We start from the raw sequence: 27,271 nt of genomic DNA, 5'->3' as shown, positions 1-27,271 counted from the left end.
ACTATAAAGATTACATGTGCAATTTATATGCGGCTTTTATTTAGCAAGAAAAATAATACTGCAATTGTAGATAAGTGAAGTCATTTTTAATATTTTTAAAGCTCAAAAGTTTTGCACAAATGAAAATTCAGAAAGCAAAATGCTATTGAACCAAGTTCGTAACAATTACACTGTTTTACATATGTTACCATCAAGGTTTTATCAATTCACTATTAATTTACAAATGGGACTATATCAATGACTACAGCTTCCCAATAAAAAGGGTGCACAGCATACACAAATAATAGTCAAAAACACACTCAAATAATACTCAAAAACATTCTAATTTTAAATAACTGCTCTCATCTTACTAGAAATATTCCAGCTTGAAGTGTTCTGAAATTGTTAGAACTGCATGAGAAGGTTGATGTGATCAAGTAATCCCATGGTATGTCACATTAGGGTTTTTATTCCCATATTTCTTCAAAATAGTCATATTAATATCCACAGAATTCAAAGCAGCACAGAAAACATCCTCAAGTTGTTTCCAAATCAGGTACCAAATAGAACGTAATCTGTTTCAGAAAGACTGAAAAGCCTTGAAGAAAACCAGGCTAATACTTATTTTGTTGCCCTAATAGCATACAAGCCAATCTACTGAATTTTCCATAGGCACTAACTATAATCAATCTTTCCAGACTTTTTAGAAACCTTTCCGTGGTCTCCCCCATGGCCTTCCTAAATCTTTTTCCATTTCCTTTTTCAACTGGAATTGCTTATATCTTTCAGCCATCGAAATGAGTTCTTCAGGAATCACCTAATAAGTTTAGATAACCAATAATTAGTCATAATTACATTTCCAGTTTCTATAAACTATAAATATTTCATGAAAATATTCTATAAAACATTTTCTGTAATATATATTCTACAAAAATCTTCTAAAAGTTTAACAAGTCTCATTTGCATCAAGTTAAATTAGGGTTTACCATTTACTCTTAAATATGTATGTTAAATGTACAAGAGCTATTCAGTAGCGGCAAACACAGAAATCAATTTGAACAACTCATCTTTTTTTATTGTCTGTATCTTAAGAAAAGCATTTTGTGGAGAATTAGGAGGTCTTCCTGGAGAACATGGAGTGTATTGAATTTATTGGCCATATGAGAGAAAGACACTTGAACTCATAAGTATAAATCAGTTATCTAAGTTCCCTTTAATTTTTGAGCAATTTCCTCCTCTGACATTTTGTGGAGACAATTCAGGGGTATAGGGGCAGAAGGAGAAAATCTGATGGAGCAATTCCATTTGTGCAAATAACACATTTAAACCACAAAATTCATGTTACTATAATCAGTCTATAACACTGCAATTTGTAGTGAACACTAAAATATTTGATAATGGTTTGTGCACAAGCTTTATACTGAAATTTGCAAGAAGGCCTATAACAATTTAAACAATATAGATATAACCTAGCAGTAAAATAACAAAACAGCAAATTAACACATATTTTGTAGCAGCAACAAATTTTGACTATAAGCTATTCTTCTGTAATATAGCAAATATTTACACAAAAGAGTCTCAGCTAGCTCGATTTGGTATAGAATAGCTTTCCTATGCAGATTCATAATAAAATAAATATTCTTAGCTAAATTTAAGTATCTAAAACCCTAAACAACATGACTGGTTTTTTTAAAGACTTCCTTCAATTATATCAACACTGAAGACACCTGCAGTTCTTGGGTGAAATCCTGCTCTCTGTTCTATAGAGAACAGGTTGGTGGCAATGCAGAGACAGGCTTTCTCTATGGCACGGCCTCCCCTTTTTGATATGCCTAAATGTAATTAGGGGATATTTGAAAATGCAATTTTTAAAATTATTGTTTCCCACCTAATGGAAAGCTGGAAATAAATTATGTAATGGGGCTCAGGACTCTGACTGACTGACCATCAGCAGGACAACTCTGAAAACAGAACAAGAGAGGGTTAAATGTGGTGCAGCGGAAGGTGACAAAAGAAAGACTGAGTTTGAAAATGGGACCAATCTGGCCAGAGGCTTTGAAAAAAAGTCCAAAAAGTTCTCTCAAAATATCCCTATGGGAGAATAGCAGCTTGGAATGTTGCCAACTCTTCTGATATAAGCCCTCTTATTTCCCAATCCCATGACCCAGAATACAGTTGCTATTAAGAGGTTGGATAGCCATGATTTGCATTCCCTACATAGGTTTTCCATTTATCATGTCTGTATTATATGTTTTTATAACTACTGTAAACTTTATCATCATTCTGGGGAAGGTCTATTTATATGGTCACTAAGATTTGACACAAGATTTGACCTATATGGTCAGTAAGATTTGGCATTAATTGAATGAGTATGTGCTACCAGGAGTTTTGAAGTAAGAAATCTACATAAATATTTTCAAGAACTGAAAAGGTCCTCATTTCCCTGAAGTAGTAATAAGGCGGAAAGTACTTGGGACTTCTTGGTATCCTGTTTCAAAACTTAGGCACCACTTAAAAAACTATCTCATTGTTTATTTGCAATAATTCAGAAGGCAGTGTGACCCGAAGGAAGCCTTCTGAGTTAAAGTAAAAGTTCCCAACACCCTTCTACTAGAAATTAATGGTGGTAGTGAGGGGTGGGGATACGTTGCAGTTGTCAGCCCTTCAAGGTAGATCAGACCAGGAAACAAAGTCATGCAGGCCTATACTACTTTTATTATAGACAGAATCTTGCAAGTCAGGATGCACCTCCCCCCTCCTGTCTTTTATCTTGTGAGAACTAGGGAGGTCTTGTCTGGGACATCTTCTCAGGTTACAGATCTGCCCTGGACTCAGGTTTCTTTTATCTGACTGTTGTCTTGGTAGTGGCTCTTCTTCCTGCCTCTCAAGGCCATTTCCTCTGTCTACTCCAGTAGTAGTAACCTTTGTGACTGTGTAGGGCTTTAACAAATAATATAGCACCCAGCACTGAGCCTGAAAGCAAACTGGTACACAAGGGGGCTGTTGGAGAAATGGTGTGATTTCATCTGAATTGGTAAACTCCCATATGTACCAATTAGAATGTTTGCTCTACTTCAAGGGGAGATACATGTAAAACGTATCAGAAGAACTGAAGTTTCAAGTATCTTGGATTTCTGAAGCCAGGTCATGTTCATAACATGAGTACTCTTAGCATTAGCCTTGCTGATAGATGATCATGTAGCATCTGTAACATATAGTACTTTTCATCAGTTTTGGCTGCAGCAAGATGAATGTAATATATTTATATGTGCGGCTGTCTCTGATAGGTATGTAGAAATTGATACAAATGGCAATTATTGACTATTTCAATCTGGTTCTAGTTGTACAATCATTAAGGTAACTCTACGTTTCCAACTGAAATATTCCAAGATTCAATTTATATTGTATGTCTAAGCCTTAGAATGGAGTTGGGCAAAAGTAGAGAAACCCATTTTATGATTGGCAAATGGTGTTTTTATCCCATCCCAGCAGCCCTACATCTAAACAGAATAAAAATACTGCATGTGATTTGTGAGGCTGAAAAGCATTCATCCTTGCTTTTGAATTCCATTGGAACTTCCTCTGTTGGAATCAGGGATTTGGAACTAGGAATCTTTTTATTCCCAAACTCAGAATTATGTCTGACTTTAAGATTTATAAATACCATATTCTGGCTTGTGCATCTGAAGTCTGAGTAAACAAAGAGCAGTTCAGAAGACTCATAATTAAGCAACATTCATTATTTTCTTGGCTACGCTTACTGTTCTGCATACCATTTTTGTAGTGATGTCTCAAATGATGCTGAGTTATCAACATTTTGATTTTGCTACTATGAGTATTATTCTATAGGCTCCTTAGCGTTATGCTTATGCAACATATTAATGTCAATGTTTCATATACAGTATTGTCTCATCTTCAGATGTGCATAATGGAAACCAACTCATGTTGATTTTTTTTTTAAATAATTACTTTAACATGTTTCATATTATTTCAAGTTGGTGGAATTTGAAATACAGGCAATAATTTCCATAACTCTTCCAATTAATTAGGCCATTTTTAGCCAGATTGTACTGTATTAAAACATTGCTCTGTTTGTTTCTAGGGTCAATTTAATATATTGATTTTTATTCATTAAGTGATAAAGTCGCTTGAGATTTTAATAACTAAATCACCATTTATTCTACATTAATGATGATATACCCTGAGCCTTTTTTTGTAGCTGCCAATACCACTTCTATCCAATTACCAGAAATCGATGATGCAGTCTCTTCTTACCATTTTAAACAAGAAACATGAAAATTATAGTGTAAGTTCTGAAATAAACTTCAATTAAAAAGAAAATCCCATCATTCAAAATTCTGAACATTCTGAACCTGCCCTCCAAGTCCTTATGCACCCCATGTATACCATGGCCCTACAAATTTTAACCCTTGCCCCTCCCTTCCCCAGTTGCTCATTCTGTTCTATATGACCCTGCCTAGCAGGTAAGATGCAGTTTAGAAATCTTTCTCTGGGTATCTTTACCTTATATAATCAGTGATACTTACATGGGATGCATATACTTTGAAGGACCCTTCCTACACATCTATAGCTGGTTAATTTAAGATATCAGGTAAACTGTATGTTGTTCTCCATTGTCTTTAATGGTTTCTAATGTTTACTTTTAAACACACTTTGCTGTTATAATTGGGTTTATCAACTAACTTTTTAATTACTTTAATTTATGCTTCTATTATTATTTAAGCTACTTGAAGTTACATGCAGTAAGAGGATCTAAAGTATAAATTTTTCAAATAAAAGTTTAAAAATCAATGTAAATGTGTATTTAATGTTTGATATTTTATTATTTTAATCAAATATTGTAAAAGCATAAACAGAACAACAGGAAGAAAATAGCAATGAGCTTAGTTATGATGTTACCTGGTTTCCTCTTTCTAAAATGTCAATCAATTCAGATGCAATTCGCCAATCATTCCTAGTCACAAGCGTTACAGCTTCCCCCATGCGTCTGTGTAAAAGCACAAGTAAATAAATAAAGACACAAATGGATAAATAAATAAATAAATAACCACAGCTCATATCTGGATTTTATTTAAAAGAAGACAGTGCTTAACATCAATCCAAACTTTTCTCCCAATAAAAAGGGGTTTAATATTTCTATCAGAGACTCCTTTTTATAGGTCTGTGTTGATAATTTATTAAAATGTTTTATTTTTAAATCCATATTGTACCCTTAGACTCTTAAGCAATAAAAACTGATTGCTAGTCTCTGAATGCCTGAAATGCACCAGTGGTAAAAAAACAGACTTCTACTCAAGCAGCAATTAAGCTAGATTATGGCAGGAAAGGAACATCTGCATGCTACCTTTACAATTTATTCTGTGCAGAAAAAAAGGAAGAAAAAAGTGCCTTACTGTTAAAGAGGCAATGTCTTGCTAAACATAAAATAGATTCCACAGATAGGCCTCAATACTTTTTAAATAGGAATATTAACATTCAAAATACAAGGAAAAAACAAAATGGACAGATTCAGCCACCTCTGCCTGAGCAGGTAATGAAGATGAAAGCTCTGGAGCAAATGGTACTTTGGAGACATTAAATGATGGAGCAGCTGTAGAACACAGGTTGGCAGTTAGGTCTTTGGGGTTCTGGGTGATTAGTTATAGAGTGGGTAAAAAGGGAGTTTATTAAAAAGCAAGTAGAAACTTTACAAGTCAGCATAAAATGTCTCCAGATGATTTTTTTTTGTACATTAACATTTTCTCTTCTGCTCCCTCTTGACATGGCCCAATCTACTTACAGCAGGGTCCCTTAACTCTGAGAAAAGTATTCTTACAAATCTGACTGGCAGGAAAGTCAGTGCAGAGGTATCTGCTTTCAGCCTGATGTCTATAATGATCAAGCAAGTGTAAACTTACATTTTTAACTATCATCTGTATATTGGAAAGAGTGGGGTTAACAATCATCATCATCATCATCTTCATCATCATCAGATTTCTATCCCACCTATAATTTTTTAACATATAGTCAGCAAGGTGGATTGTCCCAATTGGATGTCTGCTGTATTTCTCCTAAAAGCTATGAACAGTGATTAACATCCAATTTATATGAAAGTATACTTATATAGGAATATGTTCTCTTTTTCCACTCGTTTTGCAGTTCATTGCAATTTCCTCCAGAGTCTCTTTGGAATAAATTATTTTTAAGAGGAAAAAGAGGAATCGGTTCAGCTGATGGATAATATCCTATCAGGGGGAGACACTACTACATTTCCCTGTATGTAATACTGCAATGGGTCTGACATAAGATGTAAGAATACGCTGAAGAAAACACTGGTATTTTCTAAGTAGTAACACAGAAGCAATTTAGAGTTTGGCTTACCCAGCTCGTCCAGTACGGCCCACTCTATGAACATATTCTTCAATGTTACGAGGGAAATCAAAATTAAAGACATGAGTGATATCTTGCACATCAAGTCCACGGGAAGCCAAATCTGTTGCTATCAATATACGAACTCTGCCTAAAACAAGCACAATTAAATGAAAACTGGTAACTTTCAGAATATATCTGAATGAAGTGTTACTTATCTGTGGTTTTTCAAGCAGCTGGTACTTATGGAAATCTGTTTGGATTGTTCCAGATCCTAGGATTATTTGGGGATCTCTCACCTTGCCTCCTGCATGAACAGTTTGAAGATGAGACCTTGGCAATTCTTTCAGTCCTGAAGACCACCACAGTGGATTGAATTTGAAATGAACTATAATCAAAGCCAAGTGGGGAGGATGGCCACATTGAACAAATTCACATTCAAAGGACCACAGTTACAAATAAGTAACCTATACTTCACTGTGGTCTTTGTGAGTAGAAAGCTAACCTACTGAGTACATAATTATCATAGCACTGAGGACAACACAGCCCTTCCAAAAGCTGTAGAGTATCCTGATGAGATCTAGTGGATGTCTAGCAAATGTGAAAGGAGATGACCAGATGCCAGTTCTTAAACAAAGTTCCACCTTTTGAAAAGAATTCATTGCTTGAGAAAAAAAGCCACCAGAAACACAATGTATTGGCATTTGGTTCATCATGGCAAACAATGGCTGTCATCCATTTAGCAAAGCATGAGAAGAAATCAAAGGACCCTGTTTAGAACTGAAATAAGAAATGAACAAGTGCAGACTGTTTTAAAAGGGTGCAATCTGGTTAATGTAGAATGTGACAGCCTAATGTCCAGGGTATGAAAAAAATGCTTCACTGAAGTAGTAGCATCCAGAAAAAAACATGGAAAGAAGTATTTTCTGGCACAAATGAAAGTCAGAGACTTTGGTGATGGTGGTACCACTTGGGCTGTAAGAACACTTTGTAAAGCTCATTTGAGTGAAGAGAAAAGAGTTCATTAGTGCATCTTGCTAATGTGGTATCAGGGCTGGCCTTACCATGAGGCAAAATTAAGTTGATGCCTCAGATGTTAGATGGGCAGAGGGCACCACTAGGACCCAAAAATTGTGTTTGCTGCAGATGCATGTATTTGTTCTAGATGCACAGATATACTATGCTGTGGAGGAACAAAGGAGACATAAAAAAGAACACAGGAGACATAAAAAGTAGGCAGGGAGGAAGTGAGACAGAATAACAGATCTTCCAGTTAGAGTGCAGCTAAACTGACAGCTACCTCAGTATCCCTATCTCCATCTCAGATGAATACAACCTTGAACATTGTTAAGAAAAATACAGGCCAGAGAAGTGTTTTGCTGAGGGACAAGTATAAAAAATGGAAAAGGGGGCTTGTAATTAGAGCAGAATACCAGCAAATAGCCCAAAATCTGCAAGGATGGAGTCAGGAAGGCTAAGGCTCAGAATGAGCTAAGACTTGCAACAAATGCCAAAAATAACAAAAAAAGTTTCCTTTGATATGTAAGGAAGAAGAGGAAAGTCAAGGAAATGGTTGGTTCACTAGTGGGAGAAGATGGTAAGAAGATGACGGTCAGCAGGGAGAAGGTGAAACTGCTTAATTCCTTTTTGGCATCTGTCTTTACACAAAAGGAAAAAATAGTCCAACCTATCAAAAGCAGCACCATGGGAGACAGAAGAGCAACGCAGATCAAAATAGGTAAGGAATTGTTTAGAAGAATACCTAGCTGCTCTGAATGAGTTCAAGTCTCCTGGCCTGGATGGTTTACACCCCAGGAAACTGAAGGAGCTGGCAGATGTGATCTCAGAATCACTGAATGAAATCTTTGAGAGCTCCTGGAGCATGGGGGAGACTGCCAGAGGACTGGAAAGAGCTGATGTGGTTCCAATTTTTAAAAAGGGAAAAAAAGTAGATCCAGGAAACTATAGACCAATCAGTTTGACATCAATACCTGGGAAAATCCTGGAAAAGGCAATCAAGCAGCGGGTTTGTGAGCACCTAGAAATGAACAAGGTGATTACTAGAAGCCAGCATGGGTTTGTTAAGAACAGGTCATGCTAAACAAATCTTATTGCCTTCTTTGATAAAGTGTCTAAATTAATGGACCAAGGAAATGCTGTGGATATAGTATGCTTAGATTTTAGTAAGGCATTTGATTAAGTAGACCACAGATACTTCTTGGCAAGATACAGTGGGGCAAAGAAGTATTTAGTCAGCCACCAATTGTGCAAGTTCTCCCACTTAAAAAGATGAGAGAGGCTTGTAATTTTCATCATAGGTATACCTCAACCATGAGACACAAAATGGGGGAAAAAATCCAGAAAAGCACATTGTCTGATTTTTAAAGAATTTATTTGCAAATCATGGTGGAAAATAAGTATTTGGTCAATATCAAAAGTTCATCTCAATACTTTGTTATATATCCTTTGTTGGCAATGACAGAGGTCAAACATTTTCTGTAAGTCTTCACAAGGTTTTCACACACTGTTGCTGGTATTTTGGCCCATTCCTCCATGCAGATCTCCTCTAGAGCAGTGATGTTTTGGGGCTATCGCTGGGCAACATGGACCTTCAACTCCCTCCAAAGGTTTTCCATGGGGTTGAGATCTGGAGACTGGCTAGGCCACTCCAGGACCTTGAAATGCTTCTTAGGAAGCCGCTCCTTCGTTGCCTGGGCAGTGTGTTTGGGATCATTGTCATGCTGAAAGACCCAGCCACATTTCATCTTCAATGCCCTTGCTGATGGAAGGAGGTGTTCACTCAAAATCTCACCATACATGGCCCCATTCATTCTTTCCTTTACACGAATCAGTCGTCCTGGTCCCTTTGCAGAAAAACAGCCCCAAAGCATGATGTTTCCACCCCCATGCTTCACAGTAGGTATGGTGTTCTTTGGATGCAACTCAGCATTCTCTCTCCTCCAAACATGACGAGTTGAGTTTAGACCAAAACGTTCTACTTTGGTTTCATCTGACCATATGACATCCTCCCAATCCTCTTCTGGATCATCCAAATGGTCTCTAGCAAACTTCAGACGGGCCTGGACATGTACTGGCTTAAGCAGGGGGACACATCTGGCACTGGAGGATTTGAGTCCCTGGCGGCATAGTGTGTTACTGATGGTAGCCTTTGTTACTTTGGTCCCAGCTCTCTGCAGGTCATTCACTAGGCCCCCCTGTGTGGTTCTGGGATTTTTGCTCACCATTCTTGTGATCGTTTTGACCCCACGGGGTGAGATCTTGCGTGGAGCCCCAGATCGAGGGAGATTATCAGTGGTCTTGTATGTCTTCCATTTTCTAATTATTACTCCCACAGTTGATTTCTTCACACCAAGCTGCTTGCCTATTGCAGATTCAGTCTTCCCAGCCTGTGCAGATCTACAATTTTGTTTCTGGTGTCCTTCGACAGCTCTTTGGTCTTGGCCATAGTGGAGTTTGGAGTGTGACTGTTTGAGGTTGTGGACAGGTGTCTTTTATACTGATAACAAGGTCAAACAGGTGCCATTACTACAGGCAATGAGTGGAGGACAGAGGAGCCTCTTAAAGTAGTTGTTACAGGTCTGTGAGAGCCAGACATCTTGCTTGTTTGTAGGTGACCAAATACTTATTTTCCACCATGATTTGCAAATAAATTTTTTAAAAATCAGACAATGTGATTTTCTGAGTTTTTTTCCCCATTTTGTCTCTCATAGTTGAGGTATATCTATGATGAAAATTACAGGCCTCTCTAATCTTTTTAAGTGGGAGAACTTGCACAATTGGTGGCTGACTAAATACTTTTTTGCCCCAGTGTAAAACAATGTGGGATAGGCCACCAACAGGTGAATTTGCAGTTGGCTGACCAACCACACTCAGCATGTGGTCCTTAATGGAACTATATCTACGTGGAGGGAAGTATGCAGTGGGGTACCTCAAGGTTCTGTCTTGGGCCCAGTGCTCTTCAACATCCTCATAAATTACCTAGATGAGGGGATTGAAGGGGTGCTCACCAGATTTGCGGATGACACAAAGCTGGGGGAAATTGCTAACAACATTCAAGATTCAGAAGGATTTTGACAGACTTGAGCATTGGGCTCTATCCAACAAGATGCAGTTCAGTGGAGAGAAAAGTAAGGTCCTGCACTTAGGCAGGAAAAGCCAGATGCACAGGTACAGGAAGGGCAGTACCTGGCTCAACAGTAGTGCCTATGAGAGGGATCTAGGTGTCCCAGTGGACCACCACTTAAGTATGAGTCAGCAGTGTGCTGGAGCTGCCAAAAAAGCCAACACGGTCCTGGGCTGCATCAACAGAGGAATAGTATCAAGATCAAGGGAAGTGATAGTACTGCTCTACACTGCTCTGGTGAGGCCACATTTGGAATACTGCAATCAGTTCTGGTCACAATACAAAAAAGATGCTAAGGCCCTAGAAAGAGTACAAAGAAGAGCAACAAAGATGATAAGGGATCTGGAGGCTAAATCCTATGAAGAATGGCTAAAGGAACTAGGTATGTTTAGCTTAACGATGAGAAAATGAGGGGAGACATGATAGCAGTTTTCCAATACTTGAAGGGCTGCCACAGGGAAGAGGGCATCAATTTATTCTCCATAGCACCTGAAGGTAGGACAAGAAGCAACAGGTGGAAGCTCGTCAGAGGGAGATTCAACCTGGAAATAAGGAGGAATTTCCTGACAGTGAGAATTGTCAAGCAGTGGAACAGCTTGCCTCCCAGAGTTGCGGGTGCTCCATCACTGGAAGTATTCAAGAAAAGATTGGACAACTTGGTACGAGGACTCCTGCCTTGAGCAGGGGGCTGGACTAGAAGACTTCCAAGGTCCCTTCCAACACTATGATTCTATGATAAGTGTGTGCGGAGGCCTAAAAAACAGCTGCTGAACTTAGTGAAAATTTCACATTCTGCAAAAACAATGAAAATAGGAGTTCCCATCAAATATATTACTTGTGTGAAATTCCTAATGATGTCACTATGGAAAGGCCATGGCCTGTGTATTAAAAAAATCCAAAATGCTGCATATTATTTTTGATGTAAACTGTTCTGTTCTAAAGTTCCAGTAGAAGCCAAACATTGGCTTCTACTGGAACAGAGCACTGGAACAATCTGGCCAGAAGTTTGTCAGCAGATCACCAGACAGCATTCCATAAATGGAAAGAGCTAGAGATGAGACCAAGCCCTCTAAAAAAAATGATGCTAATAGAATCTAGTGAACGTGTCCCTGCAATGATGACTGTCAGAAAACATTTTCTAAAATTTATTTACACTGATATTACAGTGCTGAAAGGAAAGGAATGCAAGAAGTTTTGCCTTTTGGATCTTTTATGTTAACAGATAATTTCACTGACCTACTTCCTGTACTGCCATAATGAGGTGGAATAGCACATCAGTCCAAAAGGTAGAGGATAAGATGTAGTAGTAGTGATTTTGGTCATCCTTGCGTGTTCAAGTGTCATAATGAAGTTGAATAGTCAGTGATTATCCACATTACATGACCGGTCAGCCAAATGAAAATGCACTGGGCCTTGAATATGGCCAAGAGTTCTAGCTGGTTCTTGTGGAGCTTCCATACAGTTCCAGTGTTCTTGAATTTTAAGATCCTGATAGTGAGCTCATATCCCATAGTATAGGTATCCAGAGTCAGGACAATGGATAAGGAGTGAGGAAAGACTGTCCACTCAATATATTTTTGGGATTCATCCACCACATTAGAGATATGGTAACTTACTAGAAAAGAGGGTGACAAAGCCCTCAAATGCAAGGCAGAACCAATGCAGAGGTGAGAAGTCACGCCTGGAAGATTCCTATCTGAAGTCTTGGCAAAGACTGTAGTGGTTGATGCCATATGATTCGGTAAAGGACAAAAAATGTTTGGACCAGGCAATCACAGTATACATTTAGTATCAGGTATCCAATGGATCTGAAGCAGTTTCTAGTATGTATTCAACCTTTCTGGTGTGATCAAGATGATTGTTGATGACTGGATTGCTGACTCAATGAGAGATGCAATTTCTCAAAATTTACCTAGATACCAAAAACAGAGAGCAAGGAGAGCGTGCTGTGAACATGATTGGCTAACTCCGTCTTAGACTGTGTGATCAATAACTAGTTTTTCAAAGAAGAATAAATGGTAATATCTTCTAAGCATAAATGGGATACCACAACCATCAAGAATACAGTAGAAACCCATGATGACATTGTGAGGCCAAAAGGGAGGACTCAAAATAGGCACAGGATAGCACCACTCAGAATAAAGATACTGACAATGTTTAATACAATGAAAATGGGAAAGTATCAGTTAAGTCAACAGCTACTGAAGAGTAGAGGAAGAATGCGATAAACAGAGATGTCAACCTGGTATCAAAAGATTTGGAGTCATCTTTATCTCTGGTTGCTGTAATCATCCGTTGCCAGGTTGACTACCTAAATTCTCTCTAAGATTTATAAGGTTTCTTCTTTGCAATTATCTCTAAATAAGGGGTTTGAGTTGAATCTTGTCTGTGGACCTGATAGGTGGCAACCATCTCTTTCCTAGCTCTCAAACCATCTCAATCAAGCCACTGTTTTAATTTTAGTTTGTGGGGTTTTGTATTGCGTGTATAGCAGAGCTTGCCCACAAATATTATTTAGGTTCTGATAGCGGCCAAGTAATTTTTTACCTGAAGAATTCATAATAATTGTTGAGTGAGCCTAAAGTAGCTGATCAGAGTTTAAAAGCTTGGCCAGAGGTAGGTTCATTTTAGATGGCCTGATATCTGGATTGGCCAATATTGGGAAACATTTTCTACAAATCCTTTTTCGACAGGCGGATGTAGACCATCAAGGGAGCCGGTTATCTTGAGGTATGTCACATTTCTTAAAACGCCTCTCAAAACTGTGATGTAGTTGATTGTACTTAAATTAGATCTGCTCTAAAAAGAAAATTTCCTGGGCCTGTCCCCATCAATGGCACCATTTAATATTGGTACACTGTGCCACACTTTTTCTTTTTAAGGTATTAGTATACAGTTTACTTCAGAAGTGGATTAATATTATACTTTTCTATGTACGGTCCTAACATTCATATAATTAATTTTAATCTCTATTTCTTATTTCTCTGTTGAAACCATTTCAAGTTGGTCAAAGACTGTAATAAAGATTTGAATTTGAGTTTGAATTCATGTGTTTTGATGGTTAATAACATTAAGTTAAACTGATTAATTAATTATATTAATTGCAAATTTACCTTTTTTGAAATCCTCCAAAGCTTGTTCACGATCACACTGTTCTCTATTGCCATGCAAAGACTGAACTGGAATTCCCTGAAGGCCAAAATCACTTGAAAGATCATCAGCACTTTTGAGAAAAATTAAAAGCAAAGCCAATACATAGACGAATGTTTTTCAATCCAATTAATATATCAAGAAATATTTATAGATTACTTAGAATAAACACTCAAACTTATATCTAGTACTGCATATTCCAGATGACTCATTTAATTCCCTAAACATTCATAATCTAATGTTAAATTTTAATTGTTGTATTAATTTATTCAAATGACTTCTGCATATTTTTAAAAAATCATCAGATAGATATCCCAAATATATACAGTAATACCTCGGTTCACAAACGCTTCTGTTCATGAACAATTTGGTTCACAAACAGCAGCGTTCACAAAATTTTGCTTCCATTCATGAACTCCGCATCGGGTGACAAACGCGACCCGCGGCCATCTTCCCTGCTCTGACACGTGGTTGTGGCTTCCTGTAGGCGAGATCACGGTCGCAGACAGACACTTGCTGTGAAGCTTTTTGGTGTGCTTTTTAGCATGGCTCCAAAGAAAGTGCAGAGCAAGCATGGTGGTAAAAAGAAAGTGCAGAGCAAGAATGGTAAGAATAAGGTTTTGAAGAAAATAACCATTGAATTGAAGAAGGAAATTGTAGAAAAGCATGAGCGTGGTATTTGTGTAACTGATCTGGCCTCGGAGTATAAGATGGCGAAGTCGACAATCTCGACTATTTTGAAGAATAAAGATGCCATCTAAGGAGCTGATGTGGCAAAAGGAGTAACGATGTTAACCAAGCAGAGGACACAAGTGCTGGAAGAGGTGGAAAAACTTTTGTTAGTGTGGTTGAATGAGAAACAGCTGGCAGGTGATAGCGTTAGTGAAGCTATGATCTGTAAAAAAGCCAGGAAATTGCACAGTGATTTACTGCAAAAAAAAAAAACCCTCTACAAGCGCAACAAGAATTTAAAGCCAGTAGAGACTGGTTTGATAAATTCAACAAGAGAAGTGGCATCCACAGTGTGACAAGACATGGTGAGGCTTCCAGTTCTGACAAGGCCACTGCCGAAGCCTACAAGAAAGAATTCGCGGAATTCATGAAGGCGGAAAGATATGTCGCTCAACAACTGTTCAACTGCGATGAAACAGGGCTCTTCTGGAAGAAGATGCCGAACAGAACCTATATCACGCAGGAGGAAAAGGCACTGCCGGGGCACAAGCCCATGAAGGACAGATTGACCCTTTTGCTGTGTGTGAACGCAAGCGGTGAGCTGAAGATTAAGCCACTACTGGTGTACCATTCCCAGACCTCTCGTGCATTCAAGGAACACAATGTGAACAAGGCCAGACTGCCTGTCATGTGGAGGGCCAATGCAAAAGCTTGGGTCACAAGGCAATTGTTCATGGAATGGCTGCACGAGGTGTTCGCACTCACCGTTAAAAAATATCTTTCTGACAACCAACTGCCTGAAAGGTGCCTTCTTCTGATGGACAATGCCCACCCTCCAGCCTTGGTGGATGATATGGACGCTGAGTATGACTTCATAAAGGTCAAGTTCTTCCCCCACAACACGACACCTCTTCTGCAGCCCATGGACCAGCAAATGATCTGCAACTTCAAGAAGCTGTACATAAAGGGGCTCTTCACCAGGTGTTTTAATGTCACTGAAGACATGTCCTTGACTCTGAAAGAATTCTGGAAGAAACATTTCAATGTCCTCCACTGCATCAACCTCATTGACAAAGCCTGGGAAGATGTCACGTACCGGACCTTAAACTCAGCCTGGAGGAAACTGTGGCCAGAATGTGTCACTGAACGTGACTTTGAAAGGTCTGATGCAGAGATAGTAGAGGAGACTGTGTCCATGTGCAAGAGTATGGGTCTGGATGTCGATGGTGCAGACATAGAGGAGCTTGTTGAGGACCATAAGGAGGAGCTTATGGAACTTCCTGAACTCCAGAGTGAGGAGCAGAAAGCACTTGTTGAGGAGCATTCCACTGAGGAAGAGGAAGACAGGGAGGAGGTTAGCAGTGATGTGATAAAATCCATTATGGAAAAATGGAATGAGTGCCAGGATTTCTTTGATAAGCACCACCCCAACATAACCTTAATGAACAAAGTGTTGAATCTGATGAATGATAATGTGGTCTCTCATTTCCAGAGGGTTATGCAGCACAGGAAAAAACAAGTGACATTAGACAGATTTTTTTGCCAAAACTGAGCCTGCAGCTAAGAGACAAAGAAGAGAGGACACCCCTGAAGGAGATCTCCCCGATGTCCTTTTGGAGGGGGACTCTCCCTCCAAACAATAACCGCCTCTCCACCCGCCTTCCTGTCCTCCACGCCAGAAGTCACCTCAAGCAAGGTTAGTGTTCTCTCTCTTCATACTGTACTATACCGCACTGTAAATTCTTTAAAAATCAGACAATGTGATTTTCTGGATTTTTTTTCTCATTTTGTCTCTCATAGTTGAGGTATACCTATTATGAAAATTATAGGCCTCTCTAATCTTTTTAAGTGGGAGAACTTGCACAATTGGTGGCTGACTAAATACTTTTTTGCCCCACTATATTTACATTGAACCTTATGGGGAAATTTGATTCGGTTCGCGACCAGAATCATGGAACGAATTAAGTTCGTGAACCGAGGTACCACTGTATTTTAGAGGATGGTATCGTTCAACAACCAGAGGCTGAAAAATAATACAGAAGCTCTGTGGCAGAACTGAAATACAGTTCATATTTCAAACATTATGGTTTGGATTTTGATATTTGAAAATAATTTTTTATCAGCTTTCTCTAAAATAATTGTTTTGGACTCTCCCTATTAAGAGAAAGTCCATTCCCAGATGTCAGTTCTGCTATTATTACTATTGTACAGAGAAAGAAAAAAGTAACTGTTTAAAGTGTAAAAACTTCGGTTTGCACTGGAAAAGAATTATTCTTATGCAAAAGCTTCTAATATATGACTGATTCATAACAACCAAGTTACTCCACAGAATTGAAATGTATCATCCTATCATATAAAAATATACACAAGTCAAATGCTCTACACTGAGTTTTCATTGCAGAATGTTTCAAGAAACCATTCTTTGACTTCCCAAATGTCTCTGTGCTATGTGTGAAAATTCAACTGAAGTTTTATGTGAGAATATAACTCAGATATGTCAAAACCTAATTTTGAACTAAAAAAACAAAACAAAACAAAAAGAGTCTCCAGCAGCAATAGTTTATAAAGCAGAATCTGGAAGGAAGAGAGAGAAAGTAGTGCCTATGGTAGGCACTGGCCTCTTTTTCCCAAATTCCTATAAAACTTAATTTTCCATAATATTTATGTTCAGTATGTTAAGAAAAAGGAAAAATAGGAAAATTATCTATACTATGATATAAGGAACTGGTAGTTTACTTTGCACAGTATATACTATTATTAAATTAATGAGAAAGAACATAAGGCTTACAGTAGTAACTAGTATTGCCCTCCTTAGCCCCAATTAGCACAGTATACAAGGCCAAGGTTACTCCTATGCTCTTATATTGCGCTGAAGTTTGGGACTTAAAACACGTATCAGTATTAGAACAAACGCATTCACAGCATTTGGGAAGTATCCTGGGCGTGGATAAAAGAACTTCAGCTGCTGCAGTTAGAGCTGAATTGGGAATCCATACAATTTGTTCTTTGTCTTATAATTATTGGTACAAAATCAGTGCTATGGAAACTGACAGACTCCCAAAACTGTGTCTGTTAGAACAGACAAAATCTCAATTACAGACCTCTTGGATAGTATAATTGACAAATTACATTAGGAGCTGTGGTCTCCCTGTCTCATGTCCAGTTGTTTCCGGAGAACAAGCTAAAAAGATTGCCGCACAAAGAATGTTGGATATAGAAGTGTAGAAAGATACAGCCACCCTTAGTAAGGTTGGCTCACTGAAATGGATGAGCCATTATAAATGTACCTTCCAAATTGCCAAGTATTTAAACACAGAAATGCCCAAATACCTTAGGGCGGTATGTACTCGAGCAAGATTTGAGCAGTTGGACAATGGTTAAATATGGAAGATTTAACCAAGTCCCTTATAATGTACGTGCTTGTATTTGCAGAACTCCAGAGATAGAAGACATAACACATATATTATTTGAATGTCAACTGTATAAAAAAGAGAGGGATTAGTATCTTGGACTGCACATTAGACAAATGATCTATTGGGATCCTTATATTAAAACAACATATTTAATGTGCGGTCAGAATTAAAAAATTATATATAATACGGCCCTTTACTTGAACAAAACAGTACAGTTGAGATCTGCATATGTGGATCTGATTGGAATAAATTGTAGGGGTGATACAGAAATATTATTTGCATCTTTTTTCTTTTTTAATTTTGTTTCTCTTATCTTATTTTTAATATATGATCTTAATAATGTCTTATGTATTACATGTTTTATACTCTGTATCCTGATATGGCCTAATGGCTAATCAATAATAATAAACTAAACTAGTATTGCCTTGCTTTTTTGCTATATCTTTTTAGATTGTAAGCCTAGGTGCAAACAGTATCTTCCTTTTATTATTCTGTTAGCACTCAGGGAGCCTTTGACATTGAAGAACTGGTTATAAATTCTTTAAATAGGTATGCCCTACATATGGCTTCCCAGCACCTCATTTACAGGCATCAACAAAGATTGTGTCACAGAAATTCAATGACAAAATGGCTGATGTTGGAAAATATGGGGTTTCAACCAAGCCTGTCTCACACAAGCACAAAGGGAGGGGTGGCTTTGCTGCGGCCTAGCTTTGCTGCTTTGTGTGGGAGGGGCTTGGATCCCGCCTTTTTTTTCCCGTTTCCCTCATTTTCCTTCTCTTCTCCTCATAGCTCTCCATGAGGTAGGAATGAATCCTCTCTCCTCCTCAGGGTTTTTGTAATAACATTTCAGAACCCCAACATTGGGCTATGGGCCCAGCATATCAGCGCAGGAGGTTTCTTTGGTTTTACAGCCAAGAAGCTGCTTGTACATTTTTAAAAAGGCTCAGTTAAGATTTCTTTTTTCCTCTCCTTTTAACATTGAAGAGGGAGGAGGGGCTTCCCCCCATCCCAAAGCTGAACGAAGATAATTTTTCAGCTTGGCTATACTGACTAAGGCTACGATTGGACTTTCGGGACGGCCTAGATTGTTTAGATTCCCCTCAACCACAACCAGGGGATTCTGAGGAAGCCAAGAGATTATGGGGACAGAAGAACAAAAGGGCCATGATTTTAATTTCTAGTTCACTACCTGATCACAGACTGGCAGAAATAAAAGATCTTCCCACTGCCAAAGAAATGATTGAGAACCTGAGGACATATTTAGAAAATGATGATCGGAAGATTATTTCGTTACTGAGGGAACAGATTGCATCTAGTTTTTTAGAAGATGAGGATATGAACGAGCATTTATTGAGAATGCAGTCTATCTTAGAAAGGCTGAGTGCAATTCAAAATCTCATGAATGAAAGACTAAAAATGGCTTTTCTACTAAGCTCATTACCTGACAAATATTACCCTTTCGTAGCAGCGCAGAATTTACAAGGGGTGAATTTGTCTCAATTGTTTGGAGCAATTAGAAGTGAAGTGAGGAGACAGAAAAATTATTTGTATTTCCATAAAAAGTCAACAAAAGACATGGGTTACCTGGCAGAAAAAGGGAAACGTGAGCAGAAGCCATTGATTGCTCATCAGCATAACAATAAACCCATTGTTTGTTATTCCTGCAACAAGCCAGGGCACATAGTTAGATTTTGTAAAAGCAGAGACAAAAAGGATTTTTCAAAAGGAAGGCATTCCAAAGAAAAATTAGCTCTGCATACAGTTTTCAGAGCAGAAAATGCTCTTGGGGCTAATTCTAATGAAACCAAAAGTCAATAGATCTTAGATTCAGGTGCAAGCCAACATCTTTGTGGGAATAACTTTAGTGAACTGAATGAAAAGCCACAAGGGAACATTGCTCTTGCTGATGGGAATTCCATCTCAATAAGAGGAAAAGGCAAAATACCCTTGAGATCTTTTAATGGAGAAAAATACAAAGACCTCATAGTGACAGATGCATATTATGTACCACGATTGACAACCAATTTGCTGTGTGTGATCATTAAACAGAAATGGTTTCAGTGTAATGTTTAAAGTCAATAGAACATGTGAAGTAACCAGCGGTGGGCAGATTTATCATACAGGCTTTGAGAAAAATGGAGTGTGCCAGGTAAACTGTAAACAGCCACCACCAGATGTCAGCCTCACCTGCCAACAGCAGCAGAGAAAGAAGGACATCAACGCCACCATATGGCACAAGTGATTTGCACACAGGGACTTTGATGCAATTTTTAGAATGAAGAAGGAAAATATGGTAAGAGACCTTGAACTAAGCAATCGTGAAAAATACCAGTCAAAGTGTGTAGTGTGCATCAGAGGAAAGGCAACAAGGCCTGCCATACCCAAACAAAGGGAAAGGCATGCAACTAAACCACTTGAACTTATCCACACTGATTTATGTGGACCTCTTCAAACGTCAGCAGGTGGAAACAAATACATAATATGTTTTATAGATGATTTTTCCAGGTATTGTGTAACCTATCTGATGAAGGAAAAGTCCCAAACTGGGGATATGCTGAAGACATACATTGCTATGGTGAGGAATAAATTCAACCGGACCCCTCAAGCCCTTCAAAGCGACAGAAGCGGTGAGTTCATTTCTAACACCATGCAGACATACCTAACACAACTAGGCATAGAGCACAGATTAACTACTCCTTACACGCCAGAGAGTAATGGAGTCACAGAACGAAAGAACAGATCATTGATAGACATGGCAAGGTGTATGCTGTTAGAGGCAGATCTACCTGACAAATACTGGGCAGATGCTGTTATCACAGCTACGTACTTGCAAAATAGATTGCCAACCAGAGCCAATAAGGTAACACCTTTTGAGCTTTGGCATGGGTGAAAACCAAGTGTCAAACATTTAAGAGTTTGGATCTAAGGCCTATGCCCGTGTACCAAAAGAAAGATCCAAACTAGACCCTAGAGCTGAAGAAGGGGACATGATTGGTTACGCTCCAGGAAGCAAGGGATACAGAATCCTGAACCCAAAGACAGGAAGAGCAAAGGTATACAGAGTGGTATACTTTGATGAGAGGGAGAGAGGCTGCTGCACTCAGGTGGATAATGACTGCAGAGAAACCAGCAGCAGCAGTTACCAGCCTGAGATGTTCAGCCTGACACCAGAAGACACAACCACACAAATCCAGAGGGAGATGGAAGTCCAGGAAGAGACTCCACCAGAGACAGATGATGAGGCCGAGGATGCAGAGGAGGGCGAACCACCAGTCGTCGCTCCTGAACCTGCTCTGAGATGCTCATCAAAACCCAACAAAGGAGTTCCAGCTGACAGACTTACCTACCTCGCAAGGTTGTCGCTACCAAGCAAACCTGCATCATGGAATGAGGTGCTGCAAATGCCAGCAGACGAGGCAAGTAAGTGGAAAAAGGCAGCATAAGAGGAGCTAGATGCTCTGTACAAAAACAAAACATGGACTTTAACTAAACTACCAAAAGGCAAGAAGGCCATAGGTTGTAAGTGGGTGTCCAAGGCAAAACAAGACGAGAATGGTGAAGTACAAAGGTACAAGGCCAGACTGGTAGCAAAAGGCTACTCACAGAAATATGGACAGGACTATAATGAATGTTTTGCTCCGTTGTGAAACGCACCACAATTAGAATGCTTCTAAGTCTAGCAGCGTCCAGGAACATGGACACTGAACACTTAGATGTTAAAACTGCATTTTTACATGGGGAGATAGAAGAAGAACTTTACGTGACACAGCCTCCAGGCTTCACTAATCCCAATACCAAGCATCTCGTTCTCAAGCTTCAGAAGGGGATTTATGGCCTGAAGCAGGCAGCCAGAGCGTGGAACAAGAAGTTAAACCAAATACTTCTTGACCAGGGTTTTGTTCAAGGAAAAGCTGATCCCTGACTATACACAAGACACAGAAATGGGAGGGATGTGTATATACTTTGTTATGTGGATGATTTAATGATTTGCCACAATAACAAGAGGGACTTTAATGATACTGTTTCTCAACTAAATAGAGAAGTAGAAGTGAAGCATCTGGGCAATGCCAGCTACAACTTAGGAATACAGATTGAGAGAGAAGATGGGAGCTTTCTTCTAAGTCAGAACCAAAAGATTCTAGAACTGTTGGAAAGCTTAGGGTTGCAAAATGCCAATCCTGTGCCTACACCGATGGAGACAGCTTTCCACAAGCAACAAGAACCCAGTAATCTCCTACCAGAGAACAATGAATATAGAAATGCCATAGGAAAATTGTTGTATCTAGTCATCACCACTAGACCAGACATTGCAGCTGCAGTGGGCATTCTATGCAGAAAGACAAGCACACCCACACAGAGAGACTGGACTGGTGTCAAGAGGGTGGGAAGGTACCTAAAGGGGACCATGCATCTAAAACTAAAACTGCCGGCCACTGAGAATTCTAGACTAGTGGGATTCACAGATGCAGACTGGGCAGAAAACATTGCTGACCGTAAGTCCACTAGTGGCTATGTATTTTTCTATGTGGGTGGAACAGTGAGCTGGGGAAGTCACAAGCAAAGCACAATAGCACAGTCCTCTGCAGAAGCAGAGTATGTGGCAGCAACAGACGCATGTAATGAGACTGCGTGGCTTAGATTATTGCTTGCAGACATGGGTACAGACAAACCAAACCCTATACAAATCTTTGAAGACAATCAGAGTGGCATCAGACTTTCACATTCAGAGAAAGTAGGTGGGAGAACTAAGCACATTGATGTAAAGCATCACGTGGTGAGAGAGTTGCAACAACAAGGGTTAATCCAACTAGACTACTGTCCCACGGGAAACATGACAGCGGACATCTTCACGAAGCTGTTGTCGAGAGCAAATTATCAGAAACTAACAGAAAAATTAAATATTGTAGGATACGGAGACATGCAAGATTGAAAAGAGGTGTTGGAAAATATGGGGTTTCAACCAAGCCTGTCTCACACAAGCACGAAGGGAGGGGTAGCTTCGCTGCGGCCTAGCTTTGCTGCTTTGTGTGGGAGGAGCTTGGATCCCGCCTTTTTTCTTTCCTGTTTCCCTCATTTTCCTTCTCTTCTCCTCATGGCTCTCCACGAGGTAGGAATGAATCCTCTCTCCTCTTCAGGGTTTTTGTAATAACATTTCAGAACCCCAACAATTTACAGGCACCAACAAAACAAGATTGTGTCACAGAAATTCAATGACAAAGTGGCTGATTTTTAGCAGCAAAATAGCCAAATTTTCACCAGTACAATTTTTTTGTTCAAAATTAAGAGTGGAGTAGAATTGGGAAGCCTTTGGAAGGCAAAACGCTGCCTTTCCCACCCTTAAGCACACTCAGAAAAAATAGCTTGAAACTCTCTCCAAAACAAAACAGGACATGTTTTCTCATTTGCATAAGATGAGGAGAACGCAAAGTGAGAGGTGAGGCTGTTTGCCTCATATTCCCATCCCTAACTTCCCCACAAACATAAAAAACAACAAACAAACAAACAAACCTTCCAGTTACATCACCAGAGTCTCTTGGAGCCAACTGGAAGGTCAAAAGGAAGATTTGTGGCCTCCTATCCCTCAACCATTGTTAGCCCCTGCTTTAAATAATTGAGTCTGATTATGTTGTATTTCCTCCTCCTACTTATAGTTCACTAAATTAGGGAGGTGTCTGTCTTATGAATATTATCAGTCTATTGTAGCCTTAAACTATATTTTACCCCTTGTTGCCTGGCAATGGAGCTTGCATGTCTTCATCAAGGTAATTTTCCTTACTCTATACAGCATGTTCAAGAAGCATAGCTTCTACCTTTCCTGTTTCCAAGATTACCACAGGAGGCAAGTAGTGAGGCCAGTAAAAATACATGCAGTGGGATTTAAAGGTGGCTTATGTGACTGTACACATGACCATTCAATAAAACAGGTAAGGACTGGTAAAGAGCACTGCTAAATTTATCAGTGAATTTAATCCAATGAACACTAATGGCTGGAACAGATATACTACTGCATGAAGAACAACTCTAGAAATTGCCATAGTTATAATCGAATGCCTATGCATTGCAACTTATTGAAGACCAGCAAACTCATAATTCTATTAATTATAGTGCCCTTGTGTATCATTGGTGGGGAGAAATCAAGAGGTAATTTCTAGGCTTAGATGAAAATACTGTAAATTCTGCAGAATAAATAAAGTAAAAGGAAATGCTTCACTGAACAGCAAGCAGATGGAAACAGGCTGTGATGAAAATGATAAAAAATATCCATAGGATAATTGATCAGCATGAAATGAAAATACAAACTTCTGAAAGAGGTCTTGTCTAGCTCTTCATAAAGATAAAAAATTATTTTTATGAATAATAGATTAGAAAGGAGCTTGCTTTCTGTTCAGCTTTCTGAGACTGTTGCATAACTTGCTTGAATGATACACAGATCATTTTGCCACCAGGGCATTAATTTTTAGATTCTACAATCTCATGCTACAAGAGGCTAAAAGCTCAAAAAGACTTGGAGTTGTTTCTCCAAGATGCCTGAAAGATTTCAAACCAGTTGCTAAGGCTAATGCTTACACACCTGAATTGACATTAAGACACTTATCTTGGGATCGGGGGGTACTGCTGCAGAGGAATAAGCCAATGTACATTGACAGCACTACATATTTATTGGACTGCTCATTACTACAAAGGATATTTTAACCATGTTTGTTAAATAAGCCATAGTGACTTGGTTTACAACACATAACATTACACCATAGTGAGCAAGTTATGTCAAGTTAAGCCAAAAGCAAACAAACCATATCATCCAGTTATACATGATAGCTTTGACAAGCTAAGGAAGAACTAAAGATCTTTTCCCTTGATTTACAATTATAATAATTGAATTAGAAAATAAAAATCATTATTAAAATTTAAGCTATCTTTAAAGAGCCTAAATTTAAATTAGCCTCTTATTCAAGATGAATATGCCATAGCTAAGTGTACAGCACCCACTTTACTTCAGAAAGTTTTAATGCCAGTTAAATATTCAAATAGGTGGTGATGGGAAAAAACACCTCTGAAGGAAAACTTGTAGGTGAACCACTAGAGCAAATAATACTGGACTAGACAGAATGACTATGTCATAATTAAAGGTCATTTGTGTCACAGTTTTTCTACATACGTAAGTTTCTTTCCCACAAAAATTATGACCTTGTCATCAGACTTCATAGTATCAATGAAAAAACGTGTGAAAGCTCTTTTTTCTTCTTCTGGAATAATAACAATCTTCTGTTCTACTGTATCGACTGCCTGTAAAACCAAGTTTATTAAAAGGAAATATGAACGAAAAATAATGACATTTAATATATTGTCAAAGCTTCACATAAGAATTGTAGATACTGAAATAAAGTGGGGACAAAATGTTAGTAGAACACCTAAAAGACTTTTGGATACTATACATGCAGTTTAGAAATGGCAGCCCATTACTGAAGGACTATTCCTCAGATAATTACTTTATTCTTTCCCATTTTGACAGTATAGTACTGAATATTTTTTTAAACTACTCAGCAACTTAAACTTGTCAGCAACAGACAAATGAAATGACACTGTTGCATGCACACAAATTTCTGTTAGATGAGAAAAAACAAAGTTATGAAACTTACCTAAAAGGAAAGTTTACAGTCAGGCACGTATCTAATTTGAAACTTGTTCACTTTGAAATTTTATTTTAGTATATTCTTTTAAAACTAGGATATTAATATGTTATGGTCACTCACAAATACAATCTTCTTTCAGATACACAAAGCAAAATCAGACATTTTTGTTATAAATTATGGATATGTATTCCCAGAATATTAATGGAGTAGCAAGCCCAGCACAACAGAAAACAAAGCAACTCACCGCTAAATCTAGAGTACCAACATATACAATAATTGGATCTTTCAAGTATGATTTTGCAAGGCGGCGGATACCATCTGGCCATGTAGCACTGGTGGAATTAAAATAGATAGATATTTTTATATATTTTAAGACTATTATTTCCCCATTCTAATTCTCTTGCTATTTCTATAAAAAATACTATCAATCCAGTTGCATTTAAAACTTTCTACAAAAAATAAAAGATTCTGTTGCCATTTGTTTAACTGCTTTGTCCCATCTCATGGCATCTAGCATCTTTCCATCTCATTATAAATTGTTTCATCCATGCATTCATCCTTTCCACTTATAAAAAGTCTGATTTAATTATTTCCCACATTTTTTTGAAAGAGCTCAAAAAAACTTTTTAATTATCCCAGCTCATTTCCATTATAACTTTACATTTCAATATTGAGGGTTATGTATTGCCCAAGTTTTCATAGTAAACTTAATCACTTTGTGGACAACTAATCATGGATCTCCCTCAATTAATTGAGAAAAACAGAAACACTGGTAGATGGTACCTCCAGAGATACAATAGCACCATCCTACTTCCATAGCAAAAGAGGGTCTTGTTACAAAGAAAAAAGAGTCTGGGGAAATAGGACATTGCTATAAGGAAGTAAGAAATTATCTCTTAGCTCATGTGTTAGGAATAAACCAATGTACTCTAGAATCAATGATATGCCTTCAGAGAGGGACTGGGGTCAGAAGGAAGCACTTGCTACTGGCAACTTAGAAATATAGAGAGAAGAGTTTACAATAGACATGCAGACAATATGACTTACTTCCTAATATGAAAGCAGTGGATATTCTGTGTGATAGTCTGATAGATATTACTGTGACAATAGTCAGAACTTTGAACATTTAGCATCAGTGACATGGGGAAATGTAACTGTCAATTAGGAACAGAATGCTGGGATAGATGACAATACAGCACTGCTTATGTTGTTCAATGGGGAAAGATTATTTGGTGTATAAATCCAAATCATAGATTTTATAACTAGCAAAGCAGCTCTATTTAATCTGGAAATGAGATCACTTCCCATCCATCCTCCTATACCAGAATTGGAAAGGTAGGAAAACTTGTTTATAAATTTTTTAAAATGAGAACATACTGAACAGCGATGAAAGGAAAAGCTTGTTCTCTAGTTCTTTCAAAACATGGCTAAAGTGTGTACCAGCTGGCTGCCTGAAGTGCCTTTTCCCAGAAGAGAGTATGAAGCCCTATTTCTCTAGGCAAGGAAACAACCACATCAGTTGGTGTCAGAGCCTTTGTCACATCTAGAAATAACATCTATGTCTCCCATTTAAAATAAAAATAACAATTTAAAATTAAAGTGCCACAAATTTCTCAAGTTCATCTATTTTCCTGAGAATCCAGCAATCTGTAATTTAGCTATTTATCTAAAGAGATATACAAATTGCTTTTATTTGCAATGTGATGTAAAACAAATTATGTATTTTCTGTATAGCACATCTTTAGGCAGCGTTATCTATCAACAAAAAGTATATTACCTGGTCATAACTGTTTGTCTGTCAGGACGTATATCTAACAAAATCTTCATTATTTGAGGCTCAAAACCCATATCCAGCATTCTATCTGCTTCATCCAATACCTATGAAAAATACTGGTTAACTACTGTTGATT

At 38.3% G+C, this 27,271-nt stretch overlaps 1 protein-coding gene across 1 annotated transcript in view; it reads right to left on the bottom strand.

Moving 5' to 3' along the window:
* Positions 1 to 261: 261 nt before the first annotated feature.
* Positions 262 to 27,271, bottom strand: part of DDX43 (DEAD-box helicase 43) — a 50,807-nt gene continuing 23,797 nt past the window's right edge. The window contains exons 10-16 of the mRNA XM_088150707.1: positions 27,139 to 27,239; positions 25,606 to 25,693; positions 24,887 to 25,014; positions 13,606 to 13,715; positions 6,361 to 6,499; positions 4,900 to 4,987; positions 262 to 796 (exon numbers count right to left, since the gene is read on the bottom strand). Coding sequence (XP_088006833.1) covers positions 683 to 796; positions 4,900 to 4,987; positions 6,361 to 6,499; positions 13,606 to 13,715; positions 24,887 to 25,014; positions 25,606 to 25,693; positions 27,139 to 27,239 — 768 coding nt within the window. The 3' untranslated portion in view covers positions 262 to 682. The remainder of the gene's footprint in view (positions 797 to 4,899; positions 4,988 to 6,360; positions 6,500 to 13,605; positions 13,716 to 24,886; positions 25,015 to 25,605; positions 25,694 to 27,138; positions 27,240 to 27,271) is intronic.

This window comes from Python bivittatus, unplaced genomic scaffold (genome assembly GCF_059951505.1).
Source record: "Python bivittatus isolate LINGU-HERP-01145 unplaced genomic scaffold, Pbiv_v1 ctg000020_np1212, whole genome shotgun sequence".
In the NCBI taxonomy this organism is placed as follows: domain Eukaryota; kingdom Metazoa; phylum Chordata; class Lepidosauria; order Squamata; family Pythonidae; genus Python; species Python bivittatus.
This window is presented reverse-complemented; position numbering and strand designations above follow the sequence as displayed.